General features: G+C 41.6%; 1 protein-coding gene across 4 annotated transcripts in view; it reads left to right on the forward strand.

The window, feature by feature from the left end:
• LOC104957653 (laminin subunit alpha-3) overlaps nucleotides 1-14899 on the forward strand; it is a 65137-nt gene that overhangs the window by 4252 nt on the left and 45986 nt on the right. For all 4 annotated transcript variants that reach the window (XM_010785299.1, XM_010785300.1, XM_010785301.1 and 1 more), the window contains exon 3: nucleotides 11775-11892. In XM_010785299.1, coding sequence (XP_010783601.1) covers nucleotides 11775-11892 — 118 coding nt within the window. The remainder of the gene's footprint in view (nucleotides 1-11774; nucleotides 11893-14899) is intronic.

Below are 14899 nucleotides of genomic sequence, written 5' to 3' on the forward strand. Positions count from 1 at the left end.
ATTATTACGGAAGTGAAGTGAGAACAGAAATAGGAAGCAGGGAAAAGTTCTGGAGATTGTCACAGGTCGAGATTCACAGGTGAGTTTAGAGCAGAAAGAAAACCAAAATTGAAACAACAATAAGGAATTTACTGTAATCGATAAGGCTGCTCTTGCCATTTTTGCTCTATAGTGTTGTAATTTAGTTTTAAAAATGTCAGAAATGGTTGTGAAATGGACCATAACAATTTCTTGAATCATTTATTGATTCCGGCTGTCGGCTTCAGTCAGTAGGAGGGCATTGGACTGAGGAGCCGTAGGGTTGCCGGTTAAATCATGGACAGACTTCATATGGAGTGTGGACTGCTACTCTGAGAGGTCCCAGTTTTACTCCTGGGCCTGCGTAGGTGCCCTTGAGAGTCCACCCCAATTGCTTCCCCGGGCACTGCACATCCTAGTACTAAGACTTCTTGTAATAAGATGGTTAAAAGCAGATGAACACATTTCCACTGTGTGTGCTCTGACATGGGTTGACCATTAGAGGGTTTCATCCCTAACAGGGTTCTTCTAATAATCTGACAACAGTGCTGAGTACAGCAGGAACCACTCTGGAATAACACTTTGTATTTCTCTGCTCAGAGTATTCTTATAGGCATAGACCAATAGTGAAATTCATGTGGTGTAGTATCTGATCTTCTTAAAAATGTTAGGTGTTTGTATTACTTGTGTATTAATTTTCTTATACGGGGACATTATACTCTTACAATACATACGGTTTTTACTTTTTTACTGATTTTCTTGCGACTTGGCATCCGCCCTACGTGTGTATGTCTTGTTACACATGTGTCACATTTAGATTGGGTTTAATTTAAGATTTAGAATGAAGAACTCATATTAGTAATGGAGTTGTTTTTATTTTTCATTGTTTTTTGATATTGCTGGCTCAAGGATCTGAGTATTCTAAAACTTCATCGTGAATGAATTAGTATTGTTGAAAAAGAATAGTTTGGAGAAATTGAAGTAAATAAAAGTGTAGCCACAGGACCGAAGTGTATCCTTCTCCGTTGCCAGATCCGATCTGGTTGACGACAGGAGATCATCGTTGTGACGGAGCAGGGGAGCAAGTTTGTCCCGATAAGACCAAGGCGGAGAACCGCTGATGGAGCAGCCCGTCCCACTCAACACACACACCACACACAACCACACACACACATCACAACACCACAGCGGCGTCACAACATCACACACCACACACCCACACACCACACTACACACACACACACACAACACACACCGCATCACACACAACACCACACACACATCCTCACTCAGTACCTCCCGTCAGTCTTTTCTACTTTCTGTGTCCACATTTTACAAATGTTCCGCATCCACAGCCTCCATCTGGACTCCTTTGCTTTACTTCGTGTACCATAGCTAACCAGATGTTGCACTTCAGAGAGAGAGAGAGTTGTTGTGCAAAGGGGCCGGACAGCTCTTAGCAGCCTTGAACCAATCAAATTTTTCGAGATGACTGTGCTTGGTTTCAGACAGAGGAAAAGAGGTGCTGCAAGCACAGGCATACAAGACAAATAAAGAGCTTTTTGAACATTTGTTTACGGCTGCGGCCTTCCTGGTCGTCAGAGTTGATTTTCACGCTGTGTGTCCACTTCTTTTATGAGCATGTGCGGTTGCCCCACCGGCATTTGGCTGCGCCATCTCCTGGTCCGCCTGAGATGCGATTGGAGCACATGGCCCGATGCAAGCTCCAATCGCAGCGCACAGCCGGCCGCACACCTGCTGGAGATGAACTACAAAGCTTGGGGACAATCATCTTTCTCCCTGGAGCCTCTGTATGCTGGAGCACGACCTTAGCTCTCCGATCCTTGCTCACTTTGTTCTGGAGGTTAAACTTGTGTGATTAGTAGTGGTCTCAGAGTAGTTAGTCTACGAGTGTCCACGAGTAAGCTTAGTTAGTGTGGTTCAGAGTAGTTTAGGATTCTGTGACGACTTCCTGCCTTTAGTTTAGCTGTGTTTTTGTATACGAGTTCTTTGCGTTAGTCTGTACACCTCTTAAAGTGAGGTTTTTGTTTCTTCTTTATTTACGTAATCATTAATATTTATTCCTGCTTATTCCTTTAGACTCACCTTTTAGAGTCTCTTAGGTGGTTGCCCATTTAAACTTGCGCCTTTCCGTGGCCTCTATCTTGTTTGATTATTGTAACACCGGTGTTTTGGCTCCTTTTGTTTGTTTCAGGCTGTCTTGCCTGCCCCATTTCTGTTCACCTGTTGTGCATTTTAAACCACTTATAATTATACCAATCTGGTTGTGTTCGCTTCCCTTTAATCCCCCTAGCGTCAGAAGGGAACGATAATAACATTAAAGCATGGAGACTTGTCACAGTAGAGACCTAACTACTAATCAGGTGAAACTCTGGAAAATGAGCAAGATAGGCTCTGTGCACAAGCATGGCGTCTATCAACTTCCGGCGGCTGGGTGTGAGGCTGAGGTACTGTCCGCGTTTGAGTACAGAGTTTTGAACAGCCTTGACAGTGTTGTTATGCACACACGAGAGCAACGAATGAGCGGATCTCTGGGTAAAAGAAAAAGCGATTGACCTTCCAGCGTCGCTAAGAAAGTGGAGAATTGCTGTGTGCCCTGTTGGGTCAAAATTTGTCCCGTTATCAGAATCAGATATACACTTTATTAGCCCAACAGAGGGAAATTTGCAGCGTTACAGCAGGAAAGAGCCACAAACATGCTTAGTGGTTGGCCTGTTATAATATAATAAACAATATGCTAAAAAAGTACTAAGTCATAATATAATAAACAATATGCTAAAAAAAAGATAAAAAGTTACATCATTTTCAAAAATACAGATAAAAAACAAATCAAATCTACAAATCAAATCCTGTAGCAGTTCTTAGGATTTAGCAGCCCGGTATATATTACATTTATTAAAGATGGCATATGTATATAAAGTATATAAAGTATATATTGCACATAAAGCACATAGTTTGACGGTATTTAACAGCAGCAAGTTACACAATGTTATAATCGGGAGATAAGTTTCCATTCATTTCGGCAAGCCTGGGCAACAACGATTAAAAGATTTCTTTCTCCCAAACCAATTGTGTATTTCATTACAAAAAGCAGTTATACCATACTATGTTTAGGTACGAATGAATTATATCCTCAAAACAAACGCACACATAAATAACAAAGGAAAATACATAATTTAATAAATCCACAATATGATAACATTTTACAGATTAATTTAATAAACTTTTACAAAACATAGGTTGATGTTATATACATATTTAAACATTTCAATTAGTCTCTGCATATTTAAGTAATGCTAGTTTATATTACAGATGAACAGATGTACAATATCCAGAAAGTAGATGCAAAAAATATATATAATGTGTGCATTTCCAACATATCCTCTGAAAGAGTGTTAGTCGTTGAGTTGAGTAGTGAGCCATTCGTTTTTTTTTCGCGGTGCGATGTCTGCTGAGAAGTCCTTGTATGCCTCGCTGACTTTGAGGACATCTGGGTCTGGCAGCTCCCCCCGCACGGCCTTGTAACGTGTACTCCTTTGAACATGTTTATATGATAATTAGGACTTTAAGAACAATTTTACACTCAGACAACAATCACAAAGTTGTAGCAGGCTACATACAATTACTTAGGACAATATATATTACCTTAGACCGTCAGCAACTGTAAACTGCTTTGGCTTAGTGGAAGTGAACACCATGTCACTCACTCTGCCTGGTTTCACACCCTATTAACTACACAAAAGAATTGTCAAATTAATTGAAAAGGTTGTTGATGCAACATACTAAATCAGCTCTTGGCACAAAGGAAATACTCATTAAACCGTGGATTGGTTGTGAACACATACTGTACTTACCATGGTTCTTGGCCTGTGCCATCGCTGCTCTGTTTCAGTGCAGCTGAGGACAGGGGGTACAGCAGCCAGGTTGAGTGGAGTAGTGTGCGGTCTGGAACAGCAGTGCAACATTGTGGTTGCAGAGTGCTGTTCCAGCTACACAGGAACACTTTGCCACTGCAATCTCCACAGGTGAGCAGTTCTTAAAACAAAAATGTCAGTCATTTTACATTTAGAACACTGCTTCAATACAACACAGACAAATGAGAAAGCTGAGAGCAGGCTGATCAGGCAAGTAATAGGTGTGGGAAAAGGCTAAACCATGTCAGGTTGTCAGTCATATCACATACACAGAAGTTCTGCTGTTTGGAATACTGTAATTTAAGGACATTCAAACAGATACGCTTGTATAGTCTGTCTCAGCTCTCTCAATTTATTATCTTATATTATAACTGAAATAGTGTTAGTAGAACGTTGAACAGCTTAACATAGATGTAGGGTACAAAACAAACCAGCACTTACCTAACACTGGCCAATACAAATAATTGGACCCTATACTAACTATTCAGTAAAGAACAGCAGCCGTCACAACCAGTTTCTGGGTGTCCATGAAAGCAGAGACGGTTTTCAACCTCTCATTAACAACCTTTGATGAAAGCTAAGTTTGGATTTAGCTAATGTATTTATCATTTTACACGAGAGGGTTACAAAACGAAAATAAATCTGTAGTCCCTTCATGCTAGATACACACAGCTAGCTACCAGTTGATGTGAGCAAATGTATTGTCACTATGTAATCTGTTGCAACACGTCAGCTAGCTGGGCTTATTTGAATCCTAAATCACAGGTTACCTACTCTAGCCACATCAAAACCCCAGAACATGAACCTGATTGAGGCTTTGAACTGATTTTTATTTTCCTCCCTACTCTGAGATTGTGAGGCTTTTCATGCTTTCTCATGGACCTGTAACAGCTAGCCCTGATGCTCACCCTCCCTGAAGGTAGATCTTTGTTTGAAACTGTGGGGAATTGGATAACATTCATGTTATCCAAAAAAACGTAATAGTACATAATTAAAACGCTTTACACTGTATGAAAACTGTCAAGTTGTCAAAGTTAGCCAGTAACTACAGCTTTGTTTGTCACTTACCTTCATAATTGTTGATGTAACTGGATATGTACATCTTGAACCTCTTTTGCTCCTCTGGGCTGAGCCTGCCGCTTGTACATCACTGATGTTAACCTTCGGTAGGTCTTGGAGACATCGAGTGTAAAATAGTGCCTATATAATATCTATACGCTATCTCTCTCGCTATCTATTGCTATCTATTGCTATCTATTGCTATCTATACGCTATCTATACGCTATCTACACGCTATCTATACGCTATCTACACGCCATCTATACGCTATCTATCGCTCTTCCCTCTACCGCTCTACCGTAAGCCGGAAGTTTACAAGCGCACACTCAATGAACCGGAAATGGAAATACGTCATCCCGTGCAACTAGCCTATTGGCTACTGTATGGATACAAATGGTGTTTGGCACATATGGAGTGTCTACATCTAATCTACCTCTAATTATTGGCCCACAAATAATGCACTTGAGGAAAGCACATACTGTATGTGGGAGCATTTCTGAATTGATTTTCACAAAAAATGCTTTTGCCATGTAAGGGTTTTTCTCTTCACCTCTTAATTCGGTCATAAATCAAGACCCAGTAAAACATTTCTTGTCCATCCCATTATAGATGCATTTTATGTCTGTGCCCAAGAAATAAAGGCCTTTCCAGGAACTTCTGCTCTTGTTAAGCTATTTGCAGAACACAGTAGGCAAGCCATTGTCTTGGTAAACATTTACACCACATATCAGAGGGCCAGTCACTCCTTTTTTCTGGGGAATGTATTTATGGAGCCCCGACCACATGTGCTTATCTGGCTGAGTGAGCCCAGAGTAGACCATGTGAGACAAACATACCAGGGCTTACTGCTGTCTGTCTCCCATCTGATTGGTCGGCATTGTTATTGAATGAACATCAGATAGTAAAGTTCTGAGTTGTTGGATCAATTTTAAAGGAACTGGCATGAATATATGAAAGTGAAGTGTTATGTCTGTAGGTGAGAGGTGTTTATCGTGTCAATGGTGTGTGTGATGTTTTTGTGGCTTAAATGTGTTGATTGACAGAACATCTTGGTGTTTATCTGGGATTTATATGTTATTTATATATATGCTATGATATTGGACATTCTTTTCACTTTGTATGGGACATGCGAGTAAGAACATTGATTTGATCTGGTTCAGGTTAGTGCAAAGGCGTTGGCACTGTTAAAAGTTCCCTGGAACATAAGCCCCTCTCTAAGGGGTCCACCTCCCACTGAAGTTGGTTTGAATCTTTTATTTGCAGCCGTCGCCCCCTTTTGTGTTAGAATCCTTCTAGGCGGTATTGTGTGACATCCTTTCTGTGCTCCCAGACTCTCACAAAGGTTTGGTTCTTATTATGCTTCTCTGGAAGTGACCTGGCCCTCTCTTTTCACTCATTAAATGGAAAGAAATGAAGAAATGGTGTAATTTGGTGAGAAAGTACTTAAACAGAGAACACATAGGAACACACAAGTGATAGACTGAACACATTCACTTGTCTTCCTCACTCTCACTGAGTAGAATACAACCATACATTTGCTTGCATGCATTTTTGAGCTGGTATGCATTCCTGTATATCCTTCAAATCATGCAACAGGTGGTTTGCAGATATGTAGAGGCTATAATCCAAATCAGAGTGTCATGTATTTTGAATATGTAATCCGAGACAAAGATTTGATTGAATTGCTGCTGAAAATCTATCTTTATTTGTTGCATAGGCTTGGTAATAAAGCTTTGTTTATATAGGGCAGCTGGTTCAGTCCAACCCTGGAGACAAGATTGGCTGTTAGACATGTCCCTATTGCTGTGGTGACGATGGAGGTGATGTAAGTTCCCGCTTTAGCCGGGCTGCCTGAGGCGCCAGGCCAACCCAGCAGCTATTTACTATAGAGCTTCCAGCCACCTCCTGCTTTTCAGCAGTATAGCAGTCTGGCATCACGGGTGACTGTTGGACCGCAGTTCCTCCTAAATCCAGAGCTCCGATGTGGAAAAGATTGTGGGATTTCATTTGGGATTCTATTCACCTTTTGTAAGCCTTTAATTCACACGTGGAAATACCAACAAGTTGTCACGTGTTTAGTGACGGAGGCATTGATGCAATGGGATGTGTTACGGAGCAGGAGTTTTTATACACCCTTCGACAACGCCATCAGAAATACACTCATGTAAAAGTTGGAATAAAAACTGCATTAGTATAATATTTCAATATTACATACATTTCCCATACATATTTTGCTGAAACATTGCAATCATTACTCCTTTTATATTTGGAGTGAACGTCAAGGTCTTTCAATAAGAAAACTGTATTTGGTCTGAGAAAGATTCATAGTTCAATTGAAAATATGTCTTTGAACAAATAATTTCAAAATACACATTTTCTCCTTCAAATCTGAACATACATTGATATTGAATGCTTTTTGTTTGAGCCCATATTGAACTCTGCTTGGCTTTGTAATGCTCATAAGTACTTTTATTAAATAGGTCAACATGTAATGTTCAATGCAGGAATAGACTTTTATCAAGCAGCTGCACCTCAGGCTTTTGCTATATGAAGACTGCTATCAAGTATAAACTTGTACAAGCTGTATGTTTTCTGTTACACCTCCATTTCTCTTGTGACTGTTCCTTGCCACCATATAACTAATTCTGTCATGGAGACAGAGAAAAATACACCAGACCACCCCTCTCCCCCTTTTTCACAGCCCACCTGTTGCACAAAGACAAACAGTTGTACATTGCATTGTCACAAACTGGAGGCCAAACGCTTCACCCCACTGGGCCGCAGCACGCTCTGTCTGGCAGGGCTGATCCACTCCAACAGAAGGTGAAGCCTCCTCTCCTTTGAATTGCATTCCTCTGATCTCACATCAGACTCTCGGGAGCTAGCTCAGATTGGTATTCTATCTGTCAGGATTGTGATCTCACTACTGCATATTTAGTCCTCTTAGCTCTGCCTTTGGGACTTGGACTTTCAATTATCTGCTTCTTGACTTCACTTGCTGAAAATGTACTTATGATGTTGGCTTGGTAGCTTACGTTTCCCGCCTGTTTAAAGGTCCCATGACATGGCCATTTCTACTGATCATAATTCCATTGTTGAGGTCTATTAGAATAGATTTACATTGTTCAATGTTCCAAAATCACATAATATAATATGTTATTTAAAAATATTTAAATATCAAACAAATGGATTATGAAATAAAGTAACAAGCACTTAAGCAATTCCTAACCAGTCCATTTAACAGTACACTTCATTTGAGTAACACAAAGAGATTATAATTGAAGAGATCAACGTGGCAGGCACAGCAGCAGGAGCAACGGTGAAAGGGTCACGCAATCAAGCAATTTTTTAATATCTCTGATCTTTCTGTGAGTATTGAAACCGCTCCACGGCTCTATGACCTGAGGCGCAGACAAGTATCAAGTGAAGCAGTGCTGCAGTTCACGCTTCACGGGGCACATTTATCACTCTTGATCTGTCACACACACACAGAGACACACACAAACTAGGCATCAACTGTCAGCAGTCAATCAGACAGAAATTATAACACACACAGTGACACACACACCGAAACAACCAGTGGGCATGAAATGTCCAGGGTCAAAAGATTTAGGAGTGGGACTTTGTGTGTTTTTGTCAAAATGAATTCACACAAAACGACAAGTGTAGCCCGCTGTTGTAAAAATTGTGTTTGGTCATGAGGGACTTGTTTGGCCTTGTGTTAATTAGAAGGTTAGGGGAGGTCTGGAAACCTTATAAGGTATAAGGTTTAAGGTATGTGTAACACTACTATGGGGGTCAAGGTCAGGAATTTGAGATTGGGTGAGGAGGCAGAGACGGTAGGTGTCAAACAGTCCATACCTGTCACTGCTCAACCCCTGACCCCTTTGACACCCACAGACTCCTTCTCTAAACCCCATGGCATGGCACTCTAGTCTAAAGCCCCAGGCTGCAGATTCAGGGAGGGGCAGAGGATGGCTCCGCTAAAGCGTTATTCCAAGTGTTTTTGCCACAAGCTTGTCAATCTGTTTAATGTCGTTGTACGCCACTGGAATCCTGCGCTGCTCTGCTTAGCATGCCATTACGATATTTCATGCTCCATGCAAACAATACGTAGGTGCTGGACATATTTCAAGAGTGTGTGTTTAGACTGGCAGCACACAGTTGGAAAGACAGGCCTGAAATTAAGCACAGCCGTGCCAGGACAGGCCCTGTCTTCCAAGATCACGCTGTATGTTTCACGCTGAGTTTGTTTCCGGAGGATTCTTCCCACCATCACTCAGTTACTGGCATCAAGTCAGTGTTAGATACCATGGTGAACAGTGATATCCACACAGTCAGCCTTGATGAGCCTTTTGGAAAGTTAAATGCATGGGGATGGCAAGTGGTTGGATTCCCTATTTTTGTCTTTTCTGATTTTATAAAGTTTTAATTTAAACGCCAAACAATGTTACTATTGGTTAGCCACCATGTTCTGAAGGTTGTTTGTTTGTGTTGACTGAAATGTCCATTAATTACCGAATGTTGGCATAAAAGGCTTTTGTCTGATTTGTAGTTAAATTGTAGTTTTTCTTTCTTACGATTTAGTTTTGTTGTTGAATTAATGTAGCAAATGTAAAAAGGGGGGGAAGGTGAGGCCATGGCAAGCGCCGGAGAGCTGTGTATTGGATTCAAACTCGGGTCGCTTTCTGTAAGAACTCAGCCTTACCGGCTCTCCCTGCTGGAGACCCATTCTGAAAAATGTGTGCTGGAACATTTTGGGGGAATGACATGCAGACTAAACCAAACGTGCCACTAGCAAACCCCATATGCCCATAAGAACATGTGTGACTTTCAGCCGCAGAACTGAAACTGAAATTCTTGAATGACAAATGATAGTGTCATTCTTTTTGGGAGACAGGAGCATCTCCTGTAGTTACTGAGTTGATCTGTGCCCCGGACAGGAGTTAGAGAAGATTTTCACTGCTGTGCATTGCTGTCCATGACAGGTTCCTGAAAGCAGTGGCACGCTCTGCTGCGGGGGCATTATGAGGGAAGGGGAATTTGGCGCTATGTTTGGAATCTGAGATGGGTCTTCATGCCAGCCCGCACGTCTCTACCCTCCCCTCTTCCCTTTTGACCCTCCCCCGCACCTCTCTCCTCCTGCATCCCTTTCCCTAGCCCTCCCTTGATGTCATCACTGCTCGTGTGAACTAAGCTTCCTCCTGTTCCTCAGCAGAACCAGCATATTGAAAGCTGGCAGCTCCTCTGGAAGAGCTGTGCTTCTGTTTTTAGCTGGGTGAAAGCCCACATCTTGTTTGCCAGCGCCCTAACCCATTTTTAGCACATCCTGTTACATGTGGGTGGAAGTGCTTTCTGATTAATTTCAGGACACACCCAATTTAAAGTTGTCAGAAAAAGGCAGTTTTATTTAATTTACTGTTTTGCTTAATGACAACATTGATTAAAAGGCAGTAAAAATGGCTTGTTGCAACCTGATGTTAGTTGTTAGTTATTAGGGATTGTTTACAGTTTATAGAGAAAAAGGCCATTCATTTGCCCAGCTGACCTCTGAACTCTCTTACAGTCCATCAACCCAAGAGCTACTTGAACTTCAGGCCGTTACGTTTTAGGGTTTGGTGGAGGAATCCATCAAGATAATTGTGGGTGCTTCTTGACATTGTCCACGGCTCTTTACTTTGCTTTGATATGATTGTAAGCATTGCTTCTATCCTCATGCAAGGAGAGACAGCAAGCTGAGTGCTTCAAAAGCCCGCTGGGGTTTACAGCATGGAGCTGAGGGATACTAGACGAGCGTGGGCCTGCCTTCAACTCTCTCAAAGAGAGTCAGTTAAAAGAATTTTTTTTATTTAAACAGCACTCTCTATTTTGGGCACTGTTTTCATTCATCACATAATTCCAGAGGGCACGCACCAGAAGTTTTGCACACACATGCCTACAGTACCCTGTTTTTAAGACATGTTAAATGTTTCATTAGGATCGACGCCAGCACTGAAATTGCACAGACGGATAAAATGTGTTTCAGCCTCACAGAAACATGACAGGGGTGTGGTGTTTAGGAGCAGGTGAGGCTTTTTGTTGACACTGCAGGTGTCACATGCAAGATGGTGTCACAGGGTTTAAATTCCAAACCACGCCAAGTCCATAACAAAGAGCTATGACATATCACAAGGACCTTTATATCGTACAATGTTCAATCAAGCTGAAGTCACCCGCTTTAAGGGCTTGATTAGGATGTTGATGTACTGCAAAGGAAACATACTGCTCTGACAGAAAGCTCACTGTTGGCAGAAACAATCATTGGCATCATTTTCTGCCTGTGTACTCTGATGAAAGATGGAGATAGAGACTTCCGTACACAGACATGGATCATGTGGGCTTAGCTGATGTCTTTTCACTTACCTGGCTGCACCTGCAACACTTTTATTGACTCCATGCTGACAAATGCTGGTGACTTGTTGTATTTGTGCTTGGCTTTATGGCCACACAAATACTGCTGAAGTCGAGCCTTGAATCAGTGTAATCACTAAATCCACAATAAAAGTCTCTCGGTATGTGACTATGTTGGCGATGACCGAGCCGATGTTGTGCCCCAGCTTTCACAAGAAAGGAAACCAGAGTATTTTCAGAGCTGCTGGCCTTGGCCGGTGCGTTACTTGACAGAGCGAATTAAGCACAGGAAACGACAACATAATGCCAAATCTATTCAGAGCAGTGACTGCCTTTTTTTGTTTCGCCTGCTCTTTGTCTTCTGATTTTTAGCTCTTCCATGTGGCATACATCCTCCTCAAGTTTGCTAATTCACCTCGACCTGACCTCTGGGTGCTGGAGCGCTCTGTGGACAACGGGAGAACCTTCACCCCCTGGCAGTATTTTGCACGTAAGTTCTCCTGCAATGTTGTCGTTTTTACTCACAATCCACATGTTCATATATGTACAGTATATGCAAAATAATATATGCTATTTATGTCATTACTTATCTTACAACTGATTGTCAACTCATCCTCTCCTTTTCTTTCTAAGTTATTAATGTAATTTTTGATATCTCTTTAGAGCAGTGGTCTATATGACTAGTGCTTTTATTGCTGTGCTGACCCGTTCTTCTGTCAAAAAACATTGAATTACACACACCTACATATGGACTCATTAAACTGAAACTTGAACTCAAACTATTTTATCCCTAAGAAAGAAAAACATTTCTGCTCCCTTAATTGTTCCATGAATCAAATGTTTAAAAGTCAAATGAAATTTCCCCCTGGAGTTGTTGGTCAGATTGCCAGTCCCCAAACTTGTATGTACATTTAGTAAATCTGGAAAGAATGTGTGTTTTTTTAACTATAATGTTTTAATAGAAATTGATGTCAAAGTGATCCCCACTTGAAAGAAAACCTATTACACATTTTGATCATTACACTTAATGCAGTTTTCTCTTCACATGATTTGTTTGGAATACACAGAAAGAGATTGGAAAGTGATTTATTAGATGTATAGTACAAAATACAACAACAGCAGCCACTCATTATCCGAATCCTGGTATACACACACACACACACACACACACACACACACACACACACACACACACACACACACACACACACACACACACACACAAGATTATCTTCTCTTTGCCAAAAACAGTTGAACCATAAAAAGCTGATTTAGCTTCATAACAGGCCTTTTTCATACCAGACATGTTGACTCTATAAAAGGAAATGCACAGATGTAACTAACAATGGCCCACTAAGCCAACCCAGAGATCTATAATGTAGAGAACCAGAGCCCCGGAACTGGCACTGCTGTAGGTAATGCAAACCCTATTATTGTTATTAATTAGGCCTCTGTCATTCCTGCCATGACAAGTCAAAATGTCTGCCCTGAAGTAGAGCCATTGTGTAGATGGATTAAAGCTAGCGCACCTTAATCCTGCCACACTGATCAGCTTGCTTAAGAATTTAAGACAGGAGGTTTCTGTGTTTTTGGTGTGCAAAATAGGAAACCAAACTACAAACAAAACTTTATAACTTGAATGAACTCCAAGTTTAGTGTCAGTGTAGTGGAGAGTCAGTGTTGGCACTTGTTTTGTGTCTATCACTAGGTTCACCCAGGTGTGTCGACCAGAACACCACTTAAGGCCAAAGGTCCAGAATAAAGGAAATGAGGAACTAAGATGAGGCTTGACTTCTTTACTTATTTAGGCAGACATACAGATATTTGTCGTGTGTGGTTTTTCCTACAAGGGAAATAAACAAAATACAATCAATATAAGATAACTTATGCATACATAAATGATATACATAATAATGCCAAACCCTATAGAAATAATAATCTAGACAAGCTATAATACAACATGTCTCCCTTCTCTTATCATCATAAACACATTAACATTATAATGTCAAACACTCTTTACCAGGCAACACAGAGATTCAAAGTTAAGCTACCGCTAATGAATAACGTTCCACTTCCGGTTGGCGGGAAGCGGCAGCCGATACTCTTATTGTGAAACGCTACAGACATGCTACTTCCGGTAGCGGAGCAATAAATAAACTGTTAACACATAATATCTCACCTTGGGGCCCTGTATTAAGTTGGCCTCGGCCGAGGTGTTGTGGAAAGAAGAGGGTCGGTCTACCAACGATTTTGGTGTCACCCATATGTGACGAGTTTCCGAGTGGGAATCGTAGTATCGCAGTGTAAAGAGAGTTACTTGGACTAGCCACGAATCGCTACGCTGCTAGTGGCCGCTATGAACGCGTACGCGAGCAACGGGACAGAGCTACCCCTAGTCCAGAGGTGTCAGCGGAGTCGCGGTGCAATGCGGAATGAGTCTAATAGGGCTTATGACTGAAATTCAATATCGGATTATATGGACTGCACGACGTTAAATGTTACAACACTTACACTTGACTGCAAGTTCGATTGTAAATGTGGACATCGAGTTGCGGGGCCAGTGAGTGGTCTGTCGGACGGGGACAAGAGGTGAGCTAGAGATGAATAGTGTGGGCCCGGGGTCTTGGTTTCGAGGTAAGAGAGTCGTGACTCCGCAGAAGATAGGGAGATTTAGGCAACGAGACCCAGAGAGGAAAGCGCCTTGCGTGATCTGAGTATTACAGTTTAGATACCAACAGCCAGGCGTAGTGACGTAGATCTTATATAGATAAAAGTTGGTAGAAGACAGTTTTGAGTGCCGTAGGACACTCAGGTACAAATGGCAATGATTGCCATTGCTGCCCGTGTCGAGAGGGATAGCAATGCAGTGTGCGCCCCTCGGCAGCTGGGCACCCTCGAAAAAAATACGCTTCATCTTTTTACAGAATGTTTTATGCTGCTGCTCTACAGTGTTACCATTCTAATCATCATGACACGATACACGACTAAAAACCCCTTTAAGGGATGGCACATAGAGGTAGTAAAAGGATTGTGTAGAATATACGTGCCAACAGAGGATTGCGCGCTCTCGCGCGCGCGCGCTCGCGTGACATAAAGAAAGAAAAAGCAGTCGCAGTGTTTAAATTGCACTCAACAAAACAAGAGTGGAGAAGACAGACAGGAACAATAACAAGAAGATGAGTGAAGAATAAATAGAAAAAAAAATAGAGAAAAACACTATATAAAAAGAACAACAGAAATACACAAACAAAAGAAGATTTACGCTCTCAGAGGCACGAGTAACAGGACACGGTAGCGACCCACATGACAGAATGAATTAGCGGACAGCGAGTAAGTTAGTGAGCAGTTCATCCTGAGCGCTTGATTCTGCGGTGTTCGGCGCTCCAGGTTTCAATCGCCCCAGTATATGTGTGGCAAGACGTCGACCTGTGGGCTGGAATAATAAATGTACGATAAGTCGCTACATCTAAAAGTGAAGAACCTATTTTACAAATATC

This window comes from Notothenia coriiceps, unplaced genomic scaffold (assembly GCF_000735185.1).
Source record: "Notothenia coriiceps isolate Sejong01 unplaced genomic scaffold, NC01 NC01_scaffold00027532, whole genome shotgun sequence".
NCBI lineage: Eukaryota > Metazoa > Chordata > Actinopteri > Perciformes > Nototheniidae > Notothenia > Notothenia coriiceps.